This window comes from Thalassophryne amazonica, chromosome 18 (genome assembly GCF_902500255.1).
Source record: "Thalassophryne amazonica chromosome 18, fThaAma1.1, whole genome shotgun sequence".
Taxonomy (NCBI): domain Eukaryota; kingdom Metazoa; phylum Chordata; class Actinopteri; order Batrachoidiformes; family Batrachoididae; genus Thalassophryne; species Thalassophryne amazonica.
In genome coordinates this window covers 623606-649389 of record NC_047120.1, presented here as the reverse complement: position 1 = coordinate 649389, position 25784 = coordinate 623606, and the positions used below count along the sequence as shown (strand labels likewise).

General features: G+C 41.2%; 1 protein-coding gene across 1 annotated transcript in view; it reads left to right on the top strand.

Moving 5' to 3' along the window:
- LOC117531541 (bromodomain-containing protein DDB_G0280777-like) overlaps positions 1-25784 on the top strand; it is a 483227-nt gene that overhangs the window by 5702 nt on the left and 451741 nt on the right. The window contains exon 2 of the mRNA XM_034194661.1: positions 15407-15636. Coding sequence (XP_034050552.1) covers positions 15432-15636 — 205 coding nt within the window. The 5' untranslated portion in view covers positions 15407-15431. The remainder of the gene's footprint in view (positions 1-15406; positions 15637-25784) is intronic.

The following is a 25784-nucleotide window of genomic DNA, read 5'->3' as shown; positions in this document are numbered from 1 at the left end:
TGCTTTGCAAAAGAAAGTGATTTGTGTTATAACCTGGTCCGAATATAATACTCCCTCTGATCCTCTCTTTTGTAGGCTTAAGCTTCTGAAGCTAACTGAGAGCAACATATTTCAGAACGCATGCATGATGTATAATGTAGTATATAAGCGAAATGAAAGACTTTGCCAAATAATCCCAATTACTTATCCAACTCATGAATATAACACAAGAAGAAAAAATCAGGTGAAGGGCAAAAAGTGTAAACTGAAATGTACTAATTTTAGCATTACATGCAAAGGTCCACAGATCTGGAATATAATTGACGATACAATTCAAAACTCAGTATCGTTAAGTATATTTAAGAAACTTTTGAAAAATGACTTGTTGCTACATTATACTCAGGCTAGACCCTAATAATAAATAATACAAAACAATGTGTATATAATGTACACAACAATGAAATTCACATGTATTATAATTAAATGTCTTTGTACCTTGTTTTTTTTAATGCCTCTGTCACGACTGTAAATGTAAGAAAAATTGCTGCCGCAAATAATCTAATGTGTTTGATGATGTACCTTTGTGAATATGACTGCAAACATCAGTATGAGATTAGATGATGGGATAAGTGCAATATCATTTCCAGTTAATGTGGGACTGTATGAATGTGTGTGTGGGAGTGCTTAATGCATCCATAGGGGTTGGGGTGGTGGGTGTTTTTTTTTTTTTTTTTTTTTTTTTTACTGTTGTAATATATCTTGTGCTTAGGACTCCCTTTATAAGCTAAGGTAGCTTCTTGGGAGATCCTTTTTACAAATTTCAAGAAAGCTTCCTCAAATGCATACTTTCTGAAATGTAAATGAAATGTCTTTCTTTGAAATATTTGTAAATAAATTTGTAAGTTTGAAAACAATATGTAATGTAATATACCATTTTAAAGGGTGAATATTCTGAATCATGTTGTAAATTTTTGATATATTACCTTTCGTGTAGGGGTTCAAGCTTAATATTTCATCTATGACATTCTTAGATGGTGGGGCCAAAAGATTAAAATGTTTATTGACGAAACTCCTAATTTGTAAAAATCTAAAAAAGAGATTTTGGGATATTGTATTTCCTTTGTAATATTTCAAATGACATCAACACTCTGTTACTAAAAAGGTCTTTAAAAAAGACTAGGCCGTTGTTATGCCAGATTTGAAGTGCAGAATCAATTTGAGACGGCCAGAAGAAATGATTATTTACCAGAGGAGAAAAAGAGCATAGCTGTTTGATACGGAAATGCTTCCTAAACTGAAACCATATTTTTAAAGAGTGCTTGAGAACCGGATTAGGGATCTGAGGTTGTGGACCCGTAGGAATCGCAGAACTTAATAAAGAAATAGGATAAATTCCTGGGTTGCCAAACAGCTCCATGTTGGCCCAAACTGGGCCCTGACTACTGCCCCACGTGGATATCCAGTATATTATTTTACTTATATTTGCAGCCCAATAGTACTTTAAGAAACAGGGCAAGCCCAGCCCTCCTGCTGGTTTGGGCACCTCCAAAAACATTTTCTTCATTCTTGGGGCAGAATTATTCCATATAAAAGTTGAAATCATGGTGTATATCTCCTTAAACATAGACTTGGGTAAAAAAAAAATGGAACCATTTGAAATAAATACAGAAAACGTGGTAAGACTGTCATCTTAACTGCATTCACTCTTCCGGCCAAAGAAGTGGGTAGTGTAGACCATCGTGAGAAATCTTGCTTGGTGCTTTCTAATAAGTTTTTAAAATTATATTGATAAAGATCTTTGTACATGATTTGATTCCTAAATATGTGAATTGTTCATCTTTATTAAAGGGGAAGGGACTAAAATCTATTGTTTTTGCCAAATCGTTAATGGGGAAAAGAGTACTCTTAGAATAGTTTAGTTTGTACCCTGATATATTGCCGTATGTACGTAGTATGTCAATGAGAACTGGTATAGATTGCCCAGGATTCGACACGTATAATAAAAGGTCGTCTGCATAAAGCGACACTTTGTGTATCTTATCATATCTCGACACCCCAGTAATCCTATCATCAATTCTCAAGGCAATGGCCAGCGGCTCTGTAGCTAGATCAAAAAGAAATGGTGACAGACAGCAGCCCTGTCTTGTGCCACGTTTCAGTGGGAAATAATTTGATGTCACCGAATTGGTGTGAACTGCTGCCAATGGTGTTGAATAAATTGTTTTAATCCAGGATATGAAAGTTGTGCCAAATCCAAATTTGTTCAACGTTGTGAATAAATATTGCCACTCCACCCGATCAAATGCCTTTTCAGCATCTAATGAAATGACTACCTCGGGGTGTTGGGTGGAGTGTGAGGAGTACAACACATTGAACAAGCGACGCATGTTGTAAAATGACTGTCTCCCTAATATAAAACCTGATTGATCTGGGTCAGTTATTTTAGGCATCACTGTTTCAAGACGCTGGGACATAGCTTTTGTGAGAATTTTGTAATCACAACAAAGCAGACTTATTGGCCGATAAGAGTTACATTCTCAAGGGTCCTTACCTTTCTTAGGCAATACAATGATAGTAGCTTGATTCATATTGTCAGGTAATTTATGCACGGTAAGAATTTCTTCGAAAAGTTTACACAGAAAAGGGGATAGTTTAGCTGAAAAAGTTTTATAAAATTTGACCGGCAATCCATCTGGACCAGGTGATTTGCCATTTTGCAAAGAGTTTATGGCATGTGTTATTTCCTCACTTGAGATTTTGCGGGACTGATCTTCGGGATTTTGAGTTTTTCAAAGAAGGTCTGAAGTTCACATGGATTGGTAGAATCTTGAGATTTATAAAGATTAGTATGAAACTCTTTAAATTGCTCATTTATAGTTGTGGGGTTGGAAGACAGTCCCTGCGCCGTGCGAATTTCAGTTATTATTTGATCAGCCGAGATTTGTCTGAGTTGGTGAGATAATAATCTACCAGCCCTATCTCCATGCTCATAGTAGGTTTGCTTTGTTTTCAATAATAATCTTTCAGCTTGTTCAATGGAGAGATTGTTAAATTCGGATTGAAGGACCAGACGTTCTTTATACAAATCTGGATTTGAAGAGGTGGCATAATTGCTATCTAACCGTTTAATTTGCTGAGATAAATCAGTGAGGTGATGACTACATTCTTTTTTCCTATGAGCTGCATATGAGATTATTTGCCCCCTGAGGTAAGCTGAGGGCAGTCTTCTGCTGGGACTGGTTGGGGCTAAAATAAGATGGGAAGTATTAGGATCAGGAATATTGCTAAAGATGTTGGAAAAAAAAACTGTGGATCATCCCAGTTTGGGCCATATATATTGACCAACGCTACTTCCGTGCCAAACAGCCTCCCCACGATGATAACATATCCACCTTTAGTGTCAGATATAATTTTAGTCGATACGAAGGGGACCCCCTTTTGTATAAGAATGGCAGCACCTCTAGATCTATCCCCATACTCGGAATGGTAAATTTGACTTGTCCAGTCTCTTTTCAGTTTTGAGTGTTCATTATTACGGAGGTGAGTCTCCTGTAAAAAAAATTATTTCAGGCCCTAAGGATTTCAGATGTGCAAAGATTCTGCTACGTTTTATGGGATGATGCAGTCCTTTGACATTCCAAATGATAAAGCTTGTTGAGCCAGAAGAAAGTACAGTGGGCCTATTCATCTGTTAAGACAATTGACAGTATATAGATATTTTGATAACATGGAACAGAAAAAAAAAAAAACTTTGGAAAAAACCTCCCCCATAAACACACACCCCCTTGTGCTGACCCCACTAAAACAACAGAAGGTCACACCTATACTCCTACCTCCAACGGTGAAAAAAAAAAAGCACAAAAAGTGCTCGGGTTTATCTCTGTTACACTCACGCTATACGCTGAACACTGCAGAACAACAAATATAAAAGAAATATAAGGGCACCTGGCTATATATTGTTAGAAGAGAGAGAGAGAGAGAGAAAATAATAATAAAATAAAACTGCCCAGGTATTGAAAGTAGTACATATGAAAGTTATCTAAACACCCTGTGCATATTTGTTTATGACAAAAAAAACAAAAAAAAAAAACACCTGGGTGTTACAAAATATACTACTTGTGAAAAATATTCGAGTTCAACATGTACATTTTTGTTTATATAAAAAACTACCTGGTTATTACTAAATAATATTTATGAAAAATATCTGAATACGGCATGTGCACACTCGTTTTTTTTTTTAGAAAATAAATAAATAAACATATGGCTGGATGGAACATTTTTAGCTTAATTGAACTGAAGCTTAAGGCCTGAGATTGTCTTTTAACCATCTGTAGTGTCATTAATCACCTGCTCAGTTCCCCTTAATATTCTGGTCGATGTAGATCTGGGCCTCCTCTGGACTAGAGAAGGTTTTCTCAATGTTCTGATAGGTGATTTTGAGTCGGGCTGGGTGGAGGATGCCAAACCGCACCCCCTCAATCCCTCGGAGTTGTCGTCTGACGTCATTGAATGCAGCACGGGCTTTGGCTATTTTAGCAGTATAGTCTGGAAAAACTGAAATGGTCATACCGTCCATCTTGATCCGCTGTTTCTCACGTGCAAGGTGAAGAATGTTTGCGCAATCCTGGAAGTAGTGCAGGCGGGCCATGATGACGCGCGGTGGATTCCCCTGCCACGGCGCTGAGTGGAGTGCGCAGTGCGCTGTGTCCAGCTGCGGCGCCTTTTCCAAATCAAACGCTTGTTTAAGCAGTGCCGAAACAGAGGATGTAGAACAGCTTTGGGCCTCAGGCACCCGCACTATCCTGACGTTATTTCTTCGCGATCTGGCCTCTAAATCATCACATTTGGTTTGGAAAGCATGCGTCACTGCAGCGAGGCGATGAATTTCTTTCTGTAGCTGTGAGACGTCGTCCGTGCACGACAGGCTTTGCTCCATTTCCTTCACCGTAACTCCCAGTGCGGACAGCTCCGATGTTACTGACTGTATATATTCCTTTAGCTCAGACCTAGCCGTGCTATTGTCGGCTCTAATGGCTGCCATTTCAGTTTCTAACACAGCCCGGTCCTCGGTTTTTAGAATATATTTTAAATCCTGGCATAAGGAATTTAAAAGCTCACATTTAAACGTCTCGGTGTCCATCGCTGATGTGGCCGGGACTGACTGTTCCTTCACTGGAGAAACGTTTTCAATGGCGGCCGCGGCTGCAGTAGGAGATGTAGGCCTCGTTGGTAAAAGAGTAGTTTGTCGCGTTCTGGATTGTTTACCAGCCATTTTCCGGATTTGTCCCCTGACAGTTACAGTTCGGATTAATCCTTGATAACTTTTCTCTGATGCTTGTGCCCCAAAAATATAATTATTAAAAAAGTTGCTCCGCAGTGCTCAACAGACACGTCTTAATCCATTGCGTGCTCCACAGCCCCCCCCCCCCCCCCGATATAGATTTTATCCTCATTATTTTGATCAGCGCTATTTCAAGCTCATTATTGCAGATTAATGGGCCTTTCACACATCGGAAGCATCAGGGGCATCAAGAATCGGTCTAAAAAGCATTATTTTCAATGAGACGTGTTGCTTTTTAGAGGAGTCGGAAGTAGGGCTGTCACGATTAGGAATTTCTGGAGAGGATTGTCAGACAAATAATTGCGATTGACGAATATATTGTCTATTTTTGTTTTCTTTTTTTCCCCCCTTCTTTATATTCTACTATTACACAATTATAATTACACAACTCTGGAAGAACGTTTGGCTTCTGTAAGTGGAGAAACTGGGAATGGTGCAACATTTTTATTTTTATCTTCATTTTACATACAGTCCCAACTTTTTCTGAATTGTGGTTGTTTCTGTTGCATTTCTGAAATTGTTTCTCCTCATCAGTCATGTTTTGTGCTTAAACACTGCATTAAGCCCATATTGAACAAATAAATACCTTTGGAAAGTAACAGCTGTTAAAGTTCTCACCTGCTTTTTGTGATCTGTGCGTCTGAACATCACCACAGCTTCTCCATGTCAGGGTTTTTTTTAATTTTTTTTATGGCTCAGTTCATTCATATATTCTCATTTTTTAAATATGTTTTTAAAGCTATTTGACCGTTTATTTCATCTCATGATCTCATAAATTCAGCATACAACGCGCACATGGTGAGAACAGGACGGTAACGGCAGAATCACACCTTTAGAGAAAGTTCAGAGAGAAGTAAAGGCAGCTTCACGTTTTGTTTTTTAGCATGTTCACTCGGGTTAAAATCCTCTCTCTGCTCCGCGCTCGCTGCGCACTGGTGGTTCTCAGACTGTAACGTATCGCGCCTGCATTCAGGAATCTCCCTCACGCACCCCCTCCCTCGCAGTCTGCAGCCTGTTGACTCCCACACACACACACACACACCGACAGCTCCGCATTTTAGACGGCTTTTGAAGAAGACGGCCACTGTTTTAATCGCCCGTTTATCCAAACGGCAGGACGGATCATTCTTCAGCCTCCATGTTATTGTCCCGCCTTAAGACGAGAGCGAGGCTGCAGCACAATGACGTCAGATTGAGTCATTTTATGCTTTATGGATAAAATAAATAATTCACGGTAATCGCAAATATGAAAAATAATTGCGATTGACGAATATTGTAATAATTATGACAGCCCTAGTCAGAAGTGTCGCGTCAAAAGCCGAGCTAAAGCGACGCTTCTGACGGGAGCGCGCATTGCCGCTTGTCGGCAGGCTGACGCGGTCAAAGTTCAACCCAGTCTTTGTTTTTACATTATTTTATTTATTTATTTATTTTGAACAAAAGAAAAAAACATAAGTTCAACTCGCGACTCTCTGAGCTGTGACGTAGCTTCTCGCAGTCCAATAGGAACGACGCGTCGGGCCAAAACACGGAAGACTAGTGGCAGAAACCACTGATCTGTACAAAACAGAAACGTGTCACAGGACTGCTCATTTATAGAGCAGTTTTCTGAAGAAAAATCCTTGGAAATGTTTTGTTTGTTGTTTGTTACCTCAAAATTTCTGATTACTGTTAAAAAAAAAAGAAGTTTAGAACACTTGTAATTAGGGATGTGAATCGTACAACTCATGATTCGATTCCGATTCTTGGGGTGACGATTCGATTCAGAATCGATTTTCGATTCAAAGAGCTCTGAGAAATAGTTATATTACTTAAAAAATGTTTATGTTTAAGAAAATTCAGCTTTACAAGGATAATCAAGTGATTCTAGATGTAAATTTACTTATCTGCTTTGCTCGTTCGAAGTTGGCTGGCAGTTTAGCGAAGCGCTGGTCAGTAGTCAGCAGAGACCGCTGCTCCCCTCTTTTAGCTCCGGGTGATAGCGTAGCATGTGGGTTTGCGGATTTGACGTGTTTCTGAAGTACTTGACTTTCATTTTGCAGATTTTGCACACTGCATAAGTCATGTCAAGCTCCTTCTTACGCAGCAAATAATAAAATCCAAAATGCGCCTAAACATTTGCCTTCAGCAAAGACGGTGCTGGCTGAATTAGCTCTTTGTCCGCCATGCTAAACTGCAGCCACTGAACTGTGCAGCGCACGAGTGTTTGAAGCATGCCGGAACACCCCCCCCCCCCCCCCCCCCTTGCGGGGACGCTGTAGTACAGAAGCCGTTGCCTGACAAACAGTACATGCAGCGAGTAAGCAAGATTATATTTAAAAAAATGCTTTTAAAAAAACGATTCTTGGACATTTTGGATCGATTCAGAATCGTAATAAATAAGAATCGCGATTCGGACATGAATTGATTTTTTTTTTTCCCCAACACCCCTACTTGTAATTAAAATAGCTAAATCAATAAATGGTTCTTTAGAAACCTTCCATCTGTAAATTAAAACCAGCTGTTATTTCAGATTAGATAATTTATGAGGTCTGTTAGAAAAGTATCAGACCTTTTATTTTTTGCAAAAACTATATGGATTTGAATCATGTGCGCTAGCATCAGCCAAGTTTGAACCTTCGTGCGCATGTGAGTTTTTTCACGCCTGTCAGTTGCATCATTCGCCTGTGGGCAGGCTTTGAGTGAGCACTGGTCCACCACTCTCGTCAGATTTTCATTGTCAGGAAAATGTCTGAACGGCTGGAAGAGCGCTGCATCAAGTTTTCCAAGAAACTGTGTGAGACAGCCAGGTGGAAACCATTCGGAAAATTCAGATGGCTTTCGGTAAAAATCCTATGGGCATCACAGATTAAGGTGCATTACAACCGGATTAAAGATGGCCCACAGTGGCTGAGGGCGCGCCGCGCTTCGAGCGGCCATCGACAGGCTGAAATGACCAGATCATTTCCAAAGTGAACGCTGTGTTGATCCGGGACGTCATGTGACTACCAGAAAAATGGCAGAAAAGGTGGCGATCAGCCATTTTTCATCAGATTCCACTGTTACAAGAGATTTTGTAATGAAAGACGTGCAGAGGCATTCGCGCATCGGGAGGAAGCCGCAATGGCGTTAGGTCTTCCACCATTCAGAAGATTCAGACGGCTTTCGGTGACTTTTTAGTCGAGTGAGTATCCGAGAAATTGTGGAGAGCTGGGCATGTCACAACATGTCCCGTGAGACTTCCAACACGGACTTGCTTTTGTTCTCCACCATTGCGGCTTCGTCCCGACGCGCGAATGCCTCCGCACGTCTTTCATTACAAAATCTCCTGTAACAGTGGAATCTGATGAAAAATGGCTTATGTCCACCTTTTCTACCATTTCTCTGGTTGTCAGACGACGTCCTGGATCAACACAGCCTTCACTTTAGAAATGATCTGGTCACTTAGCCTGTTGATGGCCACTCGAAGCGCGGCGCGCCCTCAGCTGCTGTGGGCCGTCTTTAATCTGGTTAATCCGGTACCTGGCTATATCCGCCCGCTATGCGTAAACAAAGGAAGTCATAGCGCACGCAGCCCAAGAACTGTCCGCAGAGGGGGGGGAAAAAATGTCCGCAGAGGAAAAAAATGAAAATGCGAGAAGTGTGTTTTGGTCCCAATATGGATATTCCGGATGATTTTCTCATGGATAGTACGACAATGAACAGCAGCTAAAGCAGCCAGTTTGATGAGGACACACTGGCTAAATTGGAGAGCAGCGCGCGCCAGCTAGCTGACACGACAAAAGTTAAGTGAGCCAACTTTTTTTGTACGCGTTACGTGTTGTGTATCTCAGTAAAAAGTGATAATAATGCAGATAACATGCTGTTGTCGTGCGGAATACATTTTCTTAGTCCCTCCGTTCACGGCCAGTCACCCGCAATGACAGATATTAAAGTTATGTATTGTTGTAAATATATCTACATGAAAGGTTTATCATTAACCCGTTGTGTGACTGTCATGCCCAATTGCGCTGTTTGCACTTGTGATGGAGGGCTGTATGTGGGGTTAATCTACTGTCTCGTGTCGTTTCTCAGATCAGTTGTTGGTTTAGTTTTGTGGTATGCAGGAGATCTCTTGACCGAGGGTCTACGAGGTCTATTAGAAAAGAAACAGACCTTTTTATTTTTTTCAAAAACTATATGGATTTGAATCACGTGCGATTACATCAGACAAGCTTGAACCCTCGTGCGCATGCGTGAGTTTTTCACGCTTGTCGGTTGCGTCATTCGCCTGTGGGCAGGCTTTGATTGAGGAGTGGTCCACCCCTCCCGTCTATTTTTTCATTGTTCAGGAATGGCTCAGAGACTGCCGCTTTGCTTGATCAAAGTTTTTTCAGAAACTGTGAGGCACATCTGAGTGGACACCATTCGAGAAATTCAGCTTGTTTTTGGTGAAAATTTTAAGGGCTGATGAGAGATTGAGTGTTACTGTCGCTTTAAGGACAACCCACGGAGCCGGAGGGCGCACCGCGCTTCGAGCCGCCGTTGTCAGCCTGTTTCGAGCTGAAAACTTCCAAATATAAGCCTCTGTTGACCCAGGACGTTGTGACAGAACAGAGAACTTTCAGAAGAGGTCGGGATCAGCAGTTTATCCGGACATTCCACTGTTAAAGGAGATTTTGTAATGAAAGACGTGCGGACGGATTCGCGCGTCGGCAGGTAGCCGCTCATGGCCCGGCACCACAGAGAAACACCTCTGTGTTGATAACCATTCGTAAAATCATTATTCAACATTATTTAACAGATTACATTTTTTGACTTTGTCACATACCACTGACTTTTTTCATAATTTTAGCCATTATTTAAAAGATTACATTTAGACACTATTAACAGATTACATTTTAGACTTTGTTACAACCCACTGACTCATTTCATAGTTTCATACTTAATACATCTAGTTTAATACGTTTTTTAAATTATTTAAGCGACCTTGATTCTTTGATTTCTTTGTTGAGGTTGTTCCATAATTTACACCATTTACTGCAATACTCCGTTCCTTTACTTTGGTTCTGAATCTTGGTTTTTTAAAGACTTCTATTCCTTTCAAATTATAACTACTTACTCTTTTTTCAAACATATTTTGAATGTTTATTGGTAAGGTATTTTTATTAGCTTGGTGCACTGTTTGTAATATTTTCAAATCAACTAAATCATGAAATTTAAGTACCTTATACTTAATGAATAATGGATTAGATGGATCTCTAAAACGACTATTACTAATCATTTTTAAAGCTCTTTTCTGCAGAATAACTAATGGTTGTGTATAAGTTTTACATGTTGATCCCCAGATTTCTACACAATAAGTTAAATATGGGACAATCAATGAAGTGTACAATGTTAATAAACCATAACTATTCAATGAAAATTTTACTTTATGCAAAACAGCAATGCCAATAATGTCTGACATGAAATGTTTTTGACAAAAAATACAGATTTTGTTTTTTTTTTTCTATTTATGTCCAGAGATCAAGGATCCACCATGTAGAGTTTATTATGTCCAGAGTTTAAGGATCCAGTGACCAATTTCATATTTATTTATTTTTAAGACTCAATAAAATGTTGTTGACATAGAAAACTTGTCAAGCCTTTTTTTTTTTAGGACACAGAAAATTCACAAGAGGTATTGATAAGGGAATCGATAAACAGAATTGTTAATGGTTTGGAATGGTTTGGAACACAGATTCTATCCATTGAAAAGGAAAAAATTTCCATCAAAATCCTTCAGTATTAATCCAGAGTTTTTGCGTGAGCGTTGTTCATGATCACTCATCTTCAACCGCTTATCGGGTCACGGGCGTAACAGCTCCAGCAGGGGACCCCCTCCGACTGGGGCATCCCGAGGCATTCTCAGACCAGTGTGGAGAGAAAATCTCTCCACACTGGCCTGGGTCTTCCCTGGGGTCTCCTCCCAGACATACGTGCCTGGAGCACCTCCCTAGGGAGGTGCCCAGGGAGCATCCTTAACAGATGTCCAAACCACCTCAGCTGGCTCCTTTCAATGTAAAGGAGCAGCGGCTCTACGCTGAGCTCCCCACGGATGACTGAGCTTCTCACCTCATCTCTAAGGCAGACACCAGCCACCTTACTAAGGAAGCCCATTTTGACCACTTGTATCCGCGATCTAGTTCTTTCTGTCCTGACCCAACCCTCATGACCATAGGTGAGAGTAGGAACAAAGATTGACCAGTAGATTGATAGCTTCACCTTTTGGCTCAGCTCCCTTTTCATCACAATAGTATGGTAGAGTGAATGCAATACCACCCCTGCTGCGTCGATTCACCGGCCAGTGTCATGCTCCATTGTCTCCTCACTCGTGAAAAAGACCTTGAGGTACTTGAACTCCTTCACTTGGGTTAAGACTGCATTCCCTACCCGGTGTAGGCAATCCATCTGTTTCCTACTGAGAACCATGGCATTTAGACGTGCTGATCCTCATCCCAGCCGGTTCCCACTTGGCTGTGAACCAGTCCAGTGAGTGTTGGAGGTTACAGGCTGATGAAGCCAACAGGACCACATCATCTGCAAAAACCAGTGATGCGGCCCTGAGCCCACCAAACTGGAAACCCTCCTCCCCCCCGTCAATGCCTCTATATCCTGTCCATGAAAATCACAAACAGGATTGGTGACAAGGCGCAGCTCTGGCAGAGGCCAACCCCCACCGGAAATGAGTCTGACTTACTCCTGAGCACCCGAACACAGTTCTCACTTTGTGAGTACAGAGAAAGGACCCCCTCACTCCATACTCCCACAGCACTTCTCCAGTATCTCCCGGGGTACCCGATCAGATGCCTTCTCCAAGTCCACAGAACACATGTAGACTGGATGGGCATAGTCCTAGGCACCCTCCAGGATCCTTGTGAGTGAAGAGCTTGTCCATTGTTCCACAACTGGGATGGAACCTGCATTGTTCCTCTTCAATCAGAAGTTTGACTACCGGCCGAACCCTTCTTTCCAGCACTCTGGAGTAGACTTGACTAGGGAGGCTGAGTCGTGTGATGCCTCTGTAATTGGCACACACTCTCTGGTCCCCTTTTTTAAATATGGCACTCTCTAGGCACTGTCCCACACCTCAGCACAATGTTGAAGAGACGTGTTATCCAAGACAGTCCCTCCACACCCAGAGCCTTCAGCATTTTTGGACAGATCTCATCAACCACCAAGGCCTTGCCACTGCAGAGTTGTTTGATTACCTCAGTGACTTCCACCAGGGATATTGATGATAATCCTCCATCAGCTTCGAGCTCGGCCCCTACTATACATTGTCCTTGACACCCCTACTTGCTCCTGCCCCCTTCTCAACCGGGGCTCTCTCCATCCTCTCCCATCACCATCACTGCTGAGGATGTGAGAAGAGAATTGAATTACCTGTGTTCAGAAAAGGCTGCAGGTCCTGATGGCCTCAGTCCCAGAGTGCTGAAGGGATGTGCTGTCCAGCTGTGTGGGATTTTCCAGCGCATCTTCAACTTAAGCCTGAGCCAGATGGTTGTTCCTGAGCAGTGAAAAACCTCATGCCTGGTTCCTGTGACCAAGTAGAAGAACTCCAACAGACTTTGTGACTACAGACCTGTGGCCCTGACATCACATGTTATGAAGTCACTTGAGAGGCTCGTCCTGAGGCACCTCTGCACAGTCACTGAATCGTCACTGGACCCCCTGCAGTTTGCATACCAGCCCAACAGGGGAGTGGAGGATGCCATCATCTCCATGCTGCACAGAGCTTATTCTCACCTGGAGGAAGCAGGCAGCACTGTGAGAGTCATGTTCTTTGACTTTTCCAGTGCGTTCAAAACCATCCGGCCTGACCTGCTCAGCGATGAGCTACGTGACATGAAGGTTGAGGCTCCACTGGTGGCCTGGGTCACCACCTACCTCAGAGGGCACCCACAGTATGTGAGGCTTCAAGATATTATGTCCGACACCATCTTGAGCAGCACAGGGGCACGGCAGGGGACGGTTCTGTCTCCCTTCCTGTTCCCACTCTACACCTCAGAATTCAGGTTCTGGTTTCAGTCCTGCTACCTGCAGATGTTTTTGCATGACTCTGCCATTGTGGGCTGCATTGGCAGTGACCAGGAAGCTGAGTACAGGTGTGTGGTGGACAGGTTTGTGGAGTGGTGTGGACTCGACCACCTGCAGCTCAATGTATCTAAGATGACTGAGCTTGTGGTGGACTTCAGAAGATGAAAGACTTGTCCAAACCCACTTACCATTAATGGAGTAATCCAATAAAAAGTACTTTTGCGTTTTTAAACATCATCAATAGTCCAGGGCTCTCCCTACTCAGCAATGGCACAATGTCGCTGCGGCAAAGTCTTGACATTTTGCTGAAATGGCGATGAGCTGTGTCTTTCTGTTTTGTTTTATTAACCCTCTGGGGTCCGAGGGCATTTTTTGGACAGTTCACTTGCCTGGTATAAATGTTTTATTATTGCTGTTAACAACTCTCCCTGCATCCCACAATTAAGTTTTATGTCTCTTTTTTTTTTCAAGACAACCTGTGCTTTCAGAATATATATGTTTTTGTGTTTTATAAGTGTAATAAAGGTTTACAATCAAAAATAGGCAAGGAAAAAATAAAGCTTGCTCGAAAGTCTGTGGCGTTAACTTTTCAGCAAAAAAAGTAAGTTTCTATCTCATATAATTCAAAAGTTATTTATAATATAGTAAAGCTTGGTCTTAGCCGTCGTATACCGTTTACCATTTTTAAGTTTTTTTTTTTTTTTTTCTTTTTTTAAATTTTGGTGGACTGGGTCCCTGTGTGTTTTTTTTTTTTTTAATTCCTCTTTCTTTACGATTCAGCAGATGTATTTCAGCTGGAGGTTGAACATGCAAGCCTCAATGTCAGTTTTTTATTTTATTTTATTTAAGTTACAGTGTTTGTGAAGCGTTGTGTGTTGGCCAAAAAAGCAAAAATTTAAAATCGAAACACTGTGTGGCTCTGAGCAAAACACAGAAGAAAGAGTGGACTTGTGCTGAGAGGATCTTCTTTCAGAAACTGTTTGTCAGTGTGGCTATGAACAGAGCTGTAGCTGTGTGAGGGGCTCCCCTCAGACCGGGCAGAGAGACGGCCGCCGGGCGAATAGTCACTCCCCGTGTAGAGCAGACAGTGGGTAGTTTAAAAATAGACAAACACACTGCTTCGCTTTGCTGTAGGTCTATTTCAGATTATCAATGTGGACTCTTTCTCTTAAAAGGCTAGTTTTTACTGTGTCGTGTTGGAAAGGTGTAGCTATCATTGCTAATTTGATTAGCTCTTATGCTCTAGTCTTCTTCTGTTTTTTTTCTGAGGACGTTACAGCGCCACACACTGGCCTGGCATATGTACTACAAGGTTAATCGAAGCTTTGAGGCACAGAATTTGCCTCAAACATTTTTGAAATCGAATTATTCTAGTTATTCGACGAATCGTTTCAGCCCTAATTGTTTCCTGTTTTTATACTCTGGCAAAATAATTTCATTCGGAATAAATAAAGTTGATTTTATCTTAAATACTGTCGAAATTTCCTTGTTTTGTTAAAAAGGCACTTGGGAAAATTTTGGAAGAAAATGTTAAATTTAATTGGGAGCTAATAAATTTGTCCTCATCTCTATGGTTGTATTTGAAAAACTGTGCATAGTGTTTGTTATAAATCATTTTAAATTACAAATGTTTTCTACCCTACAATGTTTGACTGTAGACTCAAAACACATTTTTTAGTTTTTGACTTGTATGCCATTGTGTTGTTGTCCATCCACATGCAAATACACATGATGTAGTTGACCAGACAAAGTGCAGCTCGCAGCAGACTGCACTCAGCTGTGATTGTTCGTGGCACATTTGTACTTTTTTTTTACAAATAAGGTGACGATGATCAAACTTTAACAAGTATCAAGCATTTCTTCAACTGGACTGAACCTCTGAGTTGTGTGAAAGCATCATCTGGGTCCAGATCAAGAATCTGAAAAAAAATCTAAACCAAGGACGCTTGAGTATCAGTTCCATCAGTGCAGTAACTTCATGGTGACAGTGCTGCTGGTTTGTCTTCACTCTGACAAATGTTGTTCTTCATATCATTTGCTTCCTTGCAGACATGTTGCAGCAGTTAAAGAAGAAATGCTCCCTGAACAGCAGGAGTTGAATATGAGTGTCGACCAGAAGGATGTTAAACAGGAAAAAGAGGAAGTCTGGACAAGTAACGAGAGACAGCAGCTTCACTGGCTGGACACTGAGAAGACCAAGTTCCGTTTTGCTCGTGTCCCTGTGAAGACTGAAAATGATGATGAAATACCACAGTCATCACAGGTTCTTCAAAACTCAGGTATGAATTGATCAAAACTCTGTGAAACATCTGTTGGTGGGAGCAGATGTTCCACTGCTATGAAACTATTTAATTACTCTGAATATGGAAAAGGAATTCTCCCGACCACATACAGGAAAAAAATTGACCCAGGATGCATTGCGTCAACATTTGAGGCCTCATGTACAAAGACTTGAGTGGATTTTCTACTGAAACATGCACTCCAAAACCCAGAAAGTGGCATAATCATAAAAATATCCAGATGTATCAAAATGTGCGTACGCATGAATCCAAGCACGTTTACTTTTCACGCCCCTAAAAATGTGCAAATGCATGTAAATTGGCCCTGGGAGCTGGGAATCCCCTGTCTGTCAGATCAGTCAACATGAACACAGAAAAGAAAGTACACAGAGTGGTGCTACGGATGACACGCAGGGATAGTTTATTTTTGTACGATGTCTAATGAAATAAACGTGAACCGGTAAAAAAGTTAGAGTGTGTGTGTGTGTGTGTGTGTGTGTGAGATGCCACTGTGAGCTCAGAGCAGTGCACACACACTCAAGTGTTAAAAAATGAGGTACACCGACTAACAGTGTGACATTCACAAGATTTCATTTGTTTATTGACAAATACTGAACACAGGGAGACAATCGGGCCTGTTAAGAAGCTCAGCAGCTCTAGTTTCACCATCAAGAAAAAGAAAATACATGAATAACTAGGACTGCAAGCAGTCATATACGGGCCCTCGTTCCGCGCGACTGCCTAACCAGGGCAGTGTGTTCTTTTGTGACCACATGCGGGCATGTGCATGCAGGGGCAACCACTCATCACACAGTTAAAATTTTAAACAAATCATACAATGCATCAAGGAGTTATGACATGTTTATTGTTCATCCACTAGGGGGCACTCAGTGTACAAACAGAGGGGCTGGGTGTGTTCAGGAGCCAACCGTCATCATACATGTGAAGTTTCAAGTCAATCAGGCAAAGCATGAAGGAGTTATCATGACTTGATGTTCCATGGCAAAGGGTCAAAATGGCGGCACCATAGCGGCCACACCCTTCAACATAGAGAAAAGCTTTCGATAACGTTTGGTCAGTGTCATCTCTGGATGCTGTCAAAGAAATTTGAAGTGCATTGGACAATATCCCTAGGAGGATTTCGTTCAAATACAACATGTGGAAATCATTTCAAAATGAGAAGAAAATTCAAAATAGCCGACTTCCTGTTTGGAGTAGACTCATGGTGCAAGAGACTTTTTTGTACGTCTATGCAAGTCACACGTGTACCAATTTTCATCTCCCTACTCCAAAAAAAAACCCTATGGGGAGGGGCTTTTGAAATTTTCAAGGGGGCGCTATTGAGGCATTTTGCCACGCCCATTGGCGACGCCCCTATGACTTGTAACAGGTTGTCGTGCTCGATCTGTGTATCAATTTTCATGATGATGTGACAAAATTAAAGCCGTCAAAAGTAAGAACGTAATTTCATGGGGAATGGGCAATATTCGGCACGCCGCCACACGGACGCCATTACTCGTAACTTCACGGCGTTCATCGCCTATGTTCACCAATTTGTTCTGCATGTTTTAGAAGTGGAATGAAGTTGATTGGGTTAGGTATGTGACATCAGGACCTCTTAAAGTAAAAATAGGACATTTCCCGCCACCAGCGGGGGGCGCTATGGCGCAGGTGGGAACTTAAGATATGTAGACGTTCAGGGTGGAGCCCTCATCATGTCCAGCAAGTTTGAAGGATCTACGATGAAGTATGTGGGCGTGACAGCCGTTCAAAGTGAAATGGCGTGCTCCGAAAAGCTCGCCAAAGTTTGACGACCCCTAGCAGCCACACCTTTTGACTTAATTAGAATCTTTTGATCACCATTGTGTTGTGATGATTTTGACCAAATTTGAAGACAATCGGATGAAATCCCTAGGACGAGTTCGTTCAAATGTAACTAGTGGAAATGGCCAAAAATGGCTGGTTTTCATTCAGACCAATTACACAAATAGACTATTTCCTCACTAAACAGCCACCCGTTGTGCACCGTGCCAGCTTCTAGCCTATTCCCAACCCAACGCATTTGTGCATCACGTATGATTTGAACATTGATGGAATGAAAAAGTTTCCTTTTAACAAAAACAAATTCATCGTGTGGTGGCGTATTTATAGCAATATGTGGGCAGTCAATAGCTCGGTTTACATGAGGGAAACCGTCTCTCGCTGCAAATTGTGCTTTAGGTTTACATGAGGGAAACCGTCTCTTGCTGCAAATTGTGCTTTAGGTTTACTTGAGGGAAACCGTCTCTTGCTGCAAATTGTGCTTTAAATGTTTAATTTGAATGATTGTGTCAATTCAGCTTCAGTTTATTTCATATATATATATATATAGCACCAAATCACAACAAAGTTACCTCAAGGCACTTCACACAAGTAAGGTCTAACCTTACCAACCCCTAGAGCAAGAACACAGGTCACAGTGGTATGGAAAAACTCAATCAGACCAGACTCAAAGGTTTAACCCTCTGCTTGGGCCATGCTACTGACACATTTTACAATATCAGTATACAGGAAATTTTGGGATTCCATGCTGGTGCACAGGATGGGAGGCCTGCAGAAGAAGACACCCCTCCCATGTGGATGGAGCCGCACCTCAAACAGAATCAGGCAGCAGAAAGACAACAAGTACAGTATAATTTGTCAGCATTTAGTAACAAGAAAAACAAAAGAAATATTCAGGTGATCGCTGCTCTGTTAACTAATAAAATGAATTTAAAAGGGTAGGAAGTATAGTAACATACCCTGCCAGTATGCTAGCCATACAAAAGGGAAAATAAGTGCGTCTTCAGTCTGGACTTGAAAGTCTCTACAGAATCAGTTTGATTGCCGCAGGGAGATCATTCCACAAAGCAGGTGCACGATAAGAGAAAGCTCTGTGACCGGTACATTTTATTCACCCTGGGGACACAACGTAGTCCTGCACCCTGAGAACGTAGAGCCCGGGCTGGTACATAGGGCATGGGTTAAAGTTCTCCGTCACCACGACAGATTTCCATCATTTGGAAACTTTAACCACACATGCGCGTGCACGTGGTGTCATGCGCCGAAATATGATACTCTCAATGTCAAAGCAACATCCCATTCTGCGATAATCAAAGTAGCAGCAGTGTCAGCGTGGATGGCGCTGCACCGCAGAGGAAGGGGCTGTGTGAATTTTCACTCCTCTCCACTCTGTTTGCTGCTTGCCATGAGCCACAGTTCTTCTCTTCCCTGTCTTCGTGGGAACATTTGCAGACCTTCTCCAAGAAGAGCAGGGTGTGGATTTGATTTGAACCAGTGAAGCACTGCTTCGTTGATTCTTTGTTTTATTTTGCTTTATCTTAATTTTTCCCTCTGAAACCCTAAAGAGAATATGTCTGTGAGTAATATTTACCTTTTTTTTATGTTAAACCGATCTGTTATAGTCTTCTGAAACAGTTGATGTATTTTAGAACTTAAAAACGCGACCGATGCGAACGTGTTAGCATGTCTATGGCGTTTTCAATGTTAAAGTTAGCATTAAGCTGTTCACATCTCAGCACATTTGTGTGCATTTGTTTTCTGGATAATAATTAATTGACTACTAAAATAATCATTAGTTGCAGCCCTAGTTTGTTTTACGAGTGAGAGCGTTTTACCGATTAAAAGTGAATAAGCCAGTTTTGAGTTTCTCAGTGCACATCACGCTTTTGGTGCATTTACCAGATTAGGACCGATCAAAATACTACAGAAGACAAAGAATTTTTACTTGACAGTTTGAAGTGAGTTTTCTTTGTTTCAGAGTGCTTCACACCCATTAAAATTCCCCAGAATATGCAAAATTTGGCTCGCTCTTTTAAAAATGTTCTGGGGGAGCACCCCCGAAACCCCCCATAATCAAGACTATATGCCGCCCCCCACCACCCTTTTATGCTCAGGTTTTGCATTCTTTTTATGGTTTGTCTCTCTCTTCTTAGAAGCTATTTAGAATAGATTTGTATACTGTATAATGTGTTTATTGTATTTATTGAGGGAAAAAGAATGTGTGCCTCCACTACGCCACATTTTAGGGAATTGCTGGCATTGATTAGGAAAAAAATTCAGTCTGATGAAAATTTATTGCTTTAACCCATGACATAGTGTTTAAGTAGGTCAGCTACAGTGAGGAAAATAAGTATTTGAGCACCCTGCGATTTTGCAAGTTCTCCCACTTAGAACTCATGGAGGGGTCTGAAATTTTTATCTTAGGTGCATGTCCACTGTGAGAGACATAATCTAAAAACAAAATCCAAAAATCACAATGTATAATTTTTTTAAATTTATTTGTATGTTACTGCTGCAAATAAGTATTTGAACACCTGTGAAAATCAATGTTAATATTTGGTACAGTAGCCTTTGTTTGCAGTTACAGAGGACAGACGTTTCCTGTAGTTTTTCACCAGGTTTTCACACACTGCAGCAGGGATTTTGGTCCACTCCTCCATACAGATCTTCTCTAGATCTTTCAGGTTTGGAGTTTCAGCTCCCTCCAAAGATTTTCTATTGAGTTCAGGTCTGTAGACTGGCCAGGCCACTCCAGGACCTTGAAATGCTTCTTATGGAGCCCCTCCTTAGTTGCCCTGGCTGTGTGTTTGGGGTCATTGTGATGCTGGAAGACCCAGCCATGAACCATCTTCAATGCTCTTACTGAGGGAAAGAGGTTATTTGCCAAAATCTCACAATACATGATCCCATCCATCCTCCTTTCAATACAGTGCAGTTGTCCTGTCCCCTTTGCAGAAGAGCACCCCCAGAGTATGATGTTTCCACCCCCATGCTTCACGGTTGGGATGGTTTTCTTGGGGTTGTTCTCATCCTCTAAACATGGTAAGTGGAGTTGATTCCAAAAAGCTCTATTCTGGTCTCATCTGACCACATGACCTTCTCCCATGCCTCCTCTGGATCATTCAGATGGTCACTGGTGAACTTCAAACGGGCCTGGACATGTGCTGGCTTGAGCAGGAAGACCTTGCTGCCCTGCAGTATTTTAAACCATGACAGCGTCATGTGTTACTAATGTAATCTTTGTGACTGTGGTCCCAGCTCTCTTCAGGTCATTGACCAGGTCCTCCTGTGTAGTTCTGAGCTTTCTCAGAATCATCCTTACCCCAAAGTGAGATCTTGCATGAAATCCCAGACTGAGGGAGATTGCCAGTCATCTTGTGTTTCTTCCACTTTCTAATAAATAATCATAACAGTTGTTGTCTTCTACCAAGCTGCTTGCCTGTTGTCCTGTAGTCCATCCCAGCCTTGTGCAGGTCTACAGTTTTGTCCCTGGTGTCCTTAGACAGCTCTTTGGTCTTGGCTATGGTGGACAGGTTGGAGTGTGATTGATTGAGTGTGTGAACAGGTAACAAGTTCAAACAGGTGCAATTAATACAGGTAAAGAGTGCAGAATAAGAGGGCTTCTTAAAGAAAAATTAACAGGTCTGTGATAGACAGAATTCTTGTTGGTTGGTAGGGGTTCAAATACTTATTTGCAGCAGTAACATACAAATAAATTATGGATTTATATATATATATATATATATATATATATATATATATATATATTAGGGTGGTCCATAAAAATGGTCAAAAGTTTTTTTTTCAAAAAACTTCAAGTCTCACCCTCTAAATTTGTTGTACCTAACATAAAAACACATCATGTGCAATTTCATAAAACTCTAATAATTTTTACTGGTAGCACACAGCCCTTAAAGATTTTGCTGGCAATAACTTTGTCATATAGTATGGTCATTTCCAGATATTTCCAAATTATTTCTGTCAGTTTAATATTGATATGTCAGGACAGAAATTATGGCAATACATTAGAAAATCAAATCTTTTCATATCCCATAAAATAGTTAACACTAAAACATGAATTGTGAGATGCAGTTCTTCTCGTACATGTATCATGCTCCTACAATACCTACATACTGGGGTAGTGAAGATTTTGTAACAATCAAACATTGCATTTTCATTTTATTGATGAAATACTGTTTCATTATTGATAAATTTAAATAAGTCTATGCTTTATATATTTCCACATATATTTTGATCTAGCTCCAAACAATAATATTCTTTATGCCTTGCAGTACTTAATATTCAAAAATGTATGAATCAGCACAAGAACCAATTATACAGCTGTGTAACATAAGAGAACATCCTTTACATGATAATGATATTTAAGTTGCTTGTATCATGACCAAGACTTGCTGCCGTTTCAGTCAGAATATAGGTGGCACTTCTGTCTGTTGTTTTGGTCCTATCCAATGCTGCTGCAAGTCCTGGTGTTACAACAGCTTTAATTTTACTGGCTTTTTGTGACACTGGCATAACAAATTCTTCATCTGGACTTTCTGTGTTCTCTTCACTCTGGCTGGAGACAGTGTCAGGTAGTGAGGCATTAGATGGTCCAGGCTCCTCCAGTTTCTTTCTCTTTGTATTTTGCATCTTTCTTCTGCTTGTCTGTATTGCGATTCTTGGTCTTTTTCAATGTTTTCCATTTTCCGAACCCCTTTTTTTAACTTTGTGATCAGATGCTGCTTTGCCCTCAGTGGGATTCTAGCTCTCTCCCAAAAAGGAATTGCCATGTCTATAGAGGTCACAGCAGCATCATGGACAGTTTTCTTCAAATCAGTGTGTTTGAAGAAAAATACCTTGAGTATTTGCCCATTTGAGGGCAATTTGTTTCCCTTTATTTCAGTCGGTGGAACCAATAAGGTATACAAATGTTCTACTTCAAGTAGCTGACATGTTTTACTGACGTTTCCAGTTAATGGTTAAGCATGTTAAGTCAGCAAGTGTCTCTTTTTACATTTATCTCATGTTAGATTCACCATCACCAAAGATCTGAAAGAAAAGAAGCTGTGAATTGAAGCAAAATTTTCAGCTTGTAGCCTAAAATAACATTTTTGAAAGTATGTTGTTTGTGAGAAATATTTAAACCCAGGTATAGTTTTAAATTGAATATAAAATTATACTTTAGTTACACTCAGGTGGTTAACTTCTATCCTCTTTATAAGTGATGTGATTAGATACTGGATAATGGATAACCTATTGCACGGGCACTTGGGCAGCGATAATTGATATATTTACAACCTTCAGCTATGATGTGCTACCTCTAAATATTAATGTATGACAAAAATATTTGGCAGGCTTTCTTTTTTCCCAAAGCATCATAAAATGAAGGGGTGAGAGTAATGAATTTCCAACTTTTATTTTTTTGAACCACCCTAATATATATATATTTATATTATGTCTCTCACGGTGGACATGCACCTCAGATGAAAATTTCAGACCCCTCCATGATTTCTAAGTGGGAGAACTTGCAAAATTGCAGGGTGTTCAATTACTTATTTTCCTCACTGTACATCTCATTAAACCCTAAACCTCGTATAGCCAGAACTCCTTCATGTGATGGTGCTCTATCACTGAAGTGACTAAACCTGTTGTGAAAGTGTAGGAACACGGACCCACAACAGGGGGCGCAAATGAACGGACAATGGAGGAAGTCAAATGCAACACTTTACTGTTGTGAATATGCACAACAAACACAATGAATCACACAATAGACAGAGAAGTCAATTCACAAGAATGTGTCACGTGGGCAGGCTTGAAGGTAAGAGACGTCTGTCCAAAGTAGAACCGGAACCACAGGATTTCCTCCGCCACCGAACCCCGGGAATACTGGAGCCGCCAAGTCCCGAACTCCCAGGTGGCCACTGCCTCCGCGTTTCGGATCTGGTACTGCTGGCGAGGAACAAAAACAGTTAAATGTGGGTGCGCTTGCACCCAGCAATCCGTAAGGCGGGAAAACCACCTCCACCTCTCGTCGGAAGAATATCTGTCAGTCAACGCACAAAAGTAGCAAAGGGTTACTGTCACAAAATACAGTCAGCTGAGTACAATACCTTCTAGGTAGAGCGATATCTCGGCAAAGAGGTGGAGACGTCGTCCTGCTGATGTACCCCTGCTGATCAGGTGATTGGTAACAGCTGTTGCAGGTGATGCCTGACAGCTGTCACCCTGGCTGCTCCTGTGAGGCGGCTGCGCCCTCTGGTGCCTGGAGCCCGCACTCCAGACAGGGCGCCCTCTGGTGGTGGGCCAGCAGTACCTCCTCTTCTGGCGGCCCACACAACAAAACCTTTTTGTTTATGTTAAATACCATTTGGTAAAGTCTCAGTTTAGACATGATTATTTCAGCATCTTTGTAAGGTGTTTTATGGAGCGGCAAATCCCAAATTAAAAATTCTTAGAACTGAACTATCATTGCACCAAAACATCAATGACAAAATGTCTTTTACCGTTAACTCAGCCTGAAATGACAAATTATGATACAATCACATAAGTCAGTTTGTTTACTGCAACTAAAAGAAGAGCAAATACAAAAAACAAACAAACAAAAAAATCTGTGCAACACAAACTATACAAAAGTTCCATGTGTCTATAGTCCTGGAGTGGGGCACAGGTCACACGCCCTGGTCATGCATCACGTGCACAAGCTCGCCCAGCACGCCATGATATGCCTGATTAAACATAGCTTCCACCTCCGTTGCTTCCTCGAGGATCAGTCAGATGTGTTGATCACACTGAACCCAGTTCAGCTTCAGCCTCAACATCACTCAGGATGGACAGATTCTCCTGCTGGAACAGGCTCCTTTTTCTCTTGCCTGGACAATAATGAAGGTAGAAATGAGAAGTGATTATCAAAAACAAGTTTAAAAGATATATATTATACAAATAATGAATGTTTATGAGTTCAATGGTACGAATATTTCATGAGGTGAAAGCTGGAACAAACCATTCAACGAGGCGAATGCCAACCACATTATCATCACTGTCTCCTTCACAGACCACCTTCTGAGGAGTGTCTTTTCCGAGTGGGACTTGAGGTGAGGGCGTGGCTACACAACACAATGCTGGACATATGATGATGATACACGAAAGACGAAGCAGCGTCAGTTTGCTCAATCAAATCATTGTGTCACTGTTCCCTGCACGCGCACACAACTGGCTCGATCCACTGTGAACGTCCTCAGTGCAGCGAAAAAAAAAAAGTCACATCAGAAATGAGTCCAGCTTTGCTTCTTTCTTCCTGTTAATAGGCTCCACACAGCACAGTGGACTTGTTTTGTGTGTGTGTGTGTGTGTCTTACAAGGATTTGCTGCGTCAGTGAGCTCAATCAAATTATGTCATGGGACAGCGCTTGTCCGTGTGTGTGTGCTACCAAAAAAAAGACTGCACATCCTCAGTGCAGCGAAAAAAAAAGTCACGTCAGAAATGAGCCCAGCTTTTCTTTCTTCCTGCCAACAGCCTCCACACAGCACAGTAGACGTGTGCGCACGAGTGCAATGGTACCAAACGTATGGAACCAAATTTGCACTCTAAATGGAACTAAGCTGCACTCTAAATGCAGTGCAACACAAATGGGATGAATTAATCCATGTCATGTGACATACAAAGCACCAATCAAATTATATATATATATATATATATATATATATATATATATATTATGCAAAGCAACCAAGATAACTGAAACTTTGGGGATGGTCCAGCAAAATTTGCTGGACCTAAATTCTGGGTCTTTTAGTGAAGTTTAGGGCTAGTGGCTGACGATCACCTTAGTATTTCTCTGTTTTTCTTGTTGTTTAATGCTGACAAATTATACAGTATTTTTTTGTCTTTCTGATGCCTGATTCTGTTTTTTCTCTCTGTTTAAGGTGCAGCTCCATCCAGAGATTGGAGTTGTATTTGTGTTGGTGATCCTCCTGTCCCGTGTGCCAATACCATTTCTTGTATATTCGTCCGTGAATTGTTCTGTGAATTTATGTCTGTATCGTGGCCCAAGCAGAGGGTCACCCCTTTGAGTCTGGTCTGCTTGAGGTTTCTTCCTCAGAGGGAGTTTTTCCTTACCGCTGTTGCTCTGGGGGTTGGCAAGGTTAGACCTTACCTGTGTGAATCGCTTTGAGGCAACTCTGTTGTGATTTGACGCTATATAAAAGAAAATAAATTTAACCGTTTATTTATTTATTTATTTTTATTTATTTATTTATTTTATTTATTTATTTTTTTGGTTGGGGGGGTCACCCTGTGTGTGTGTGTGTGTGTGTGTGTATGTATGTAT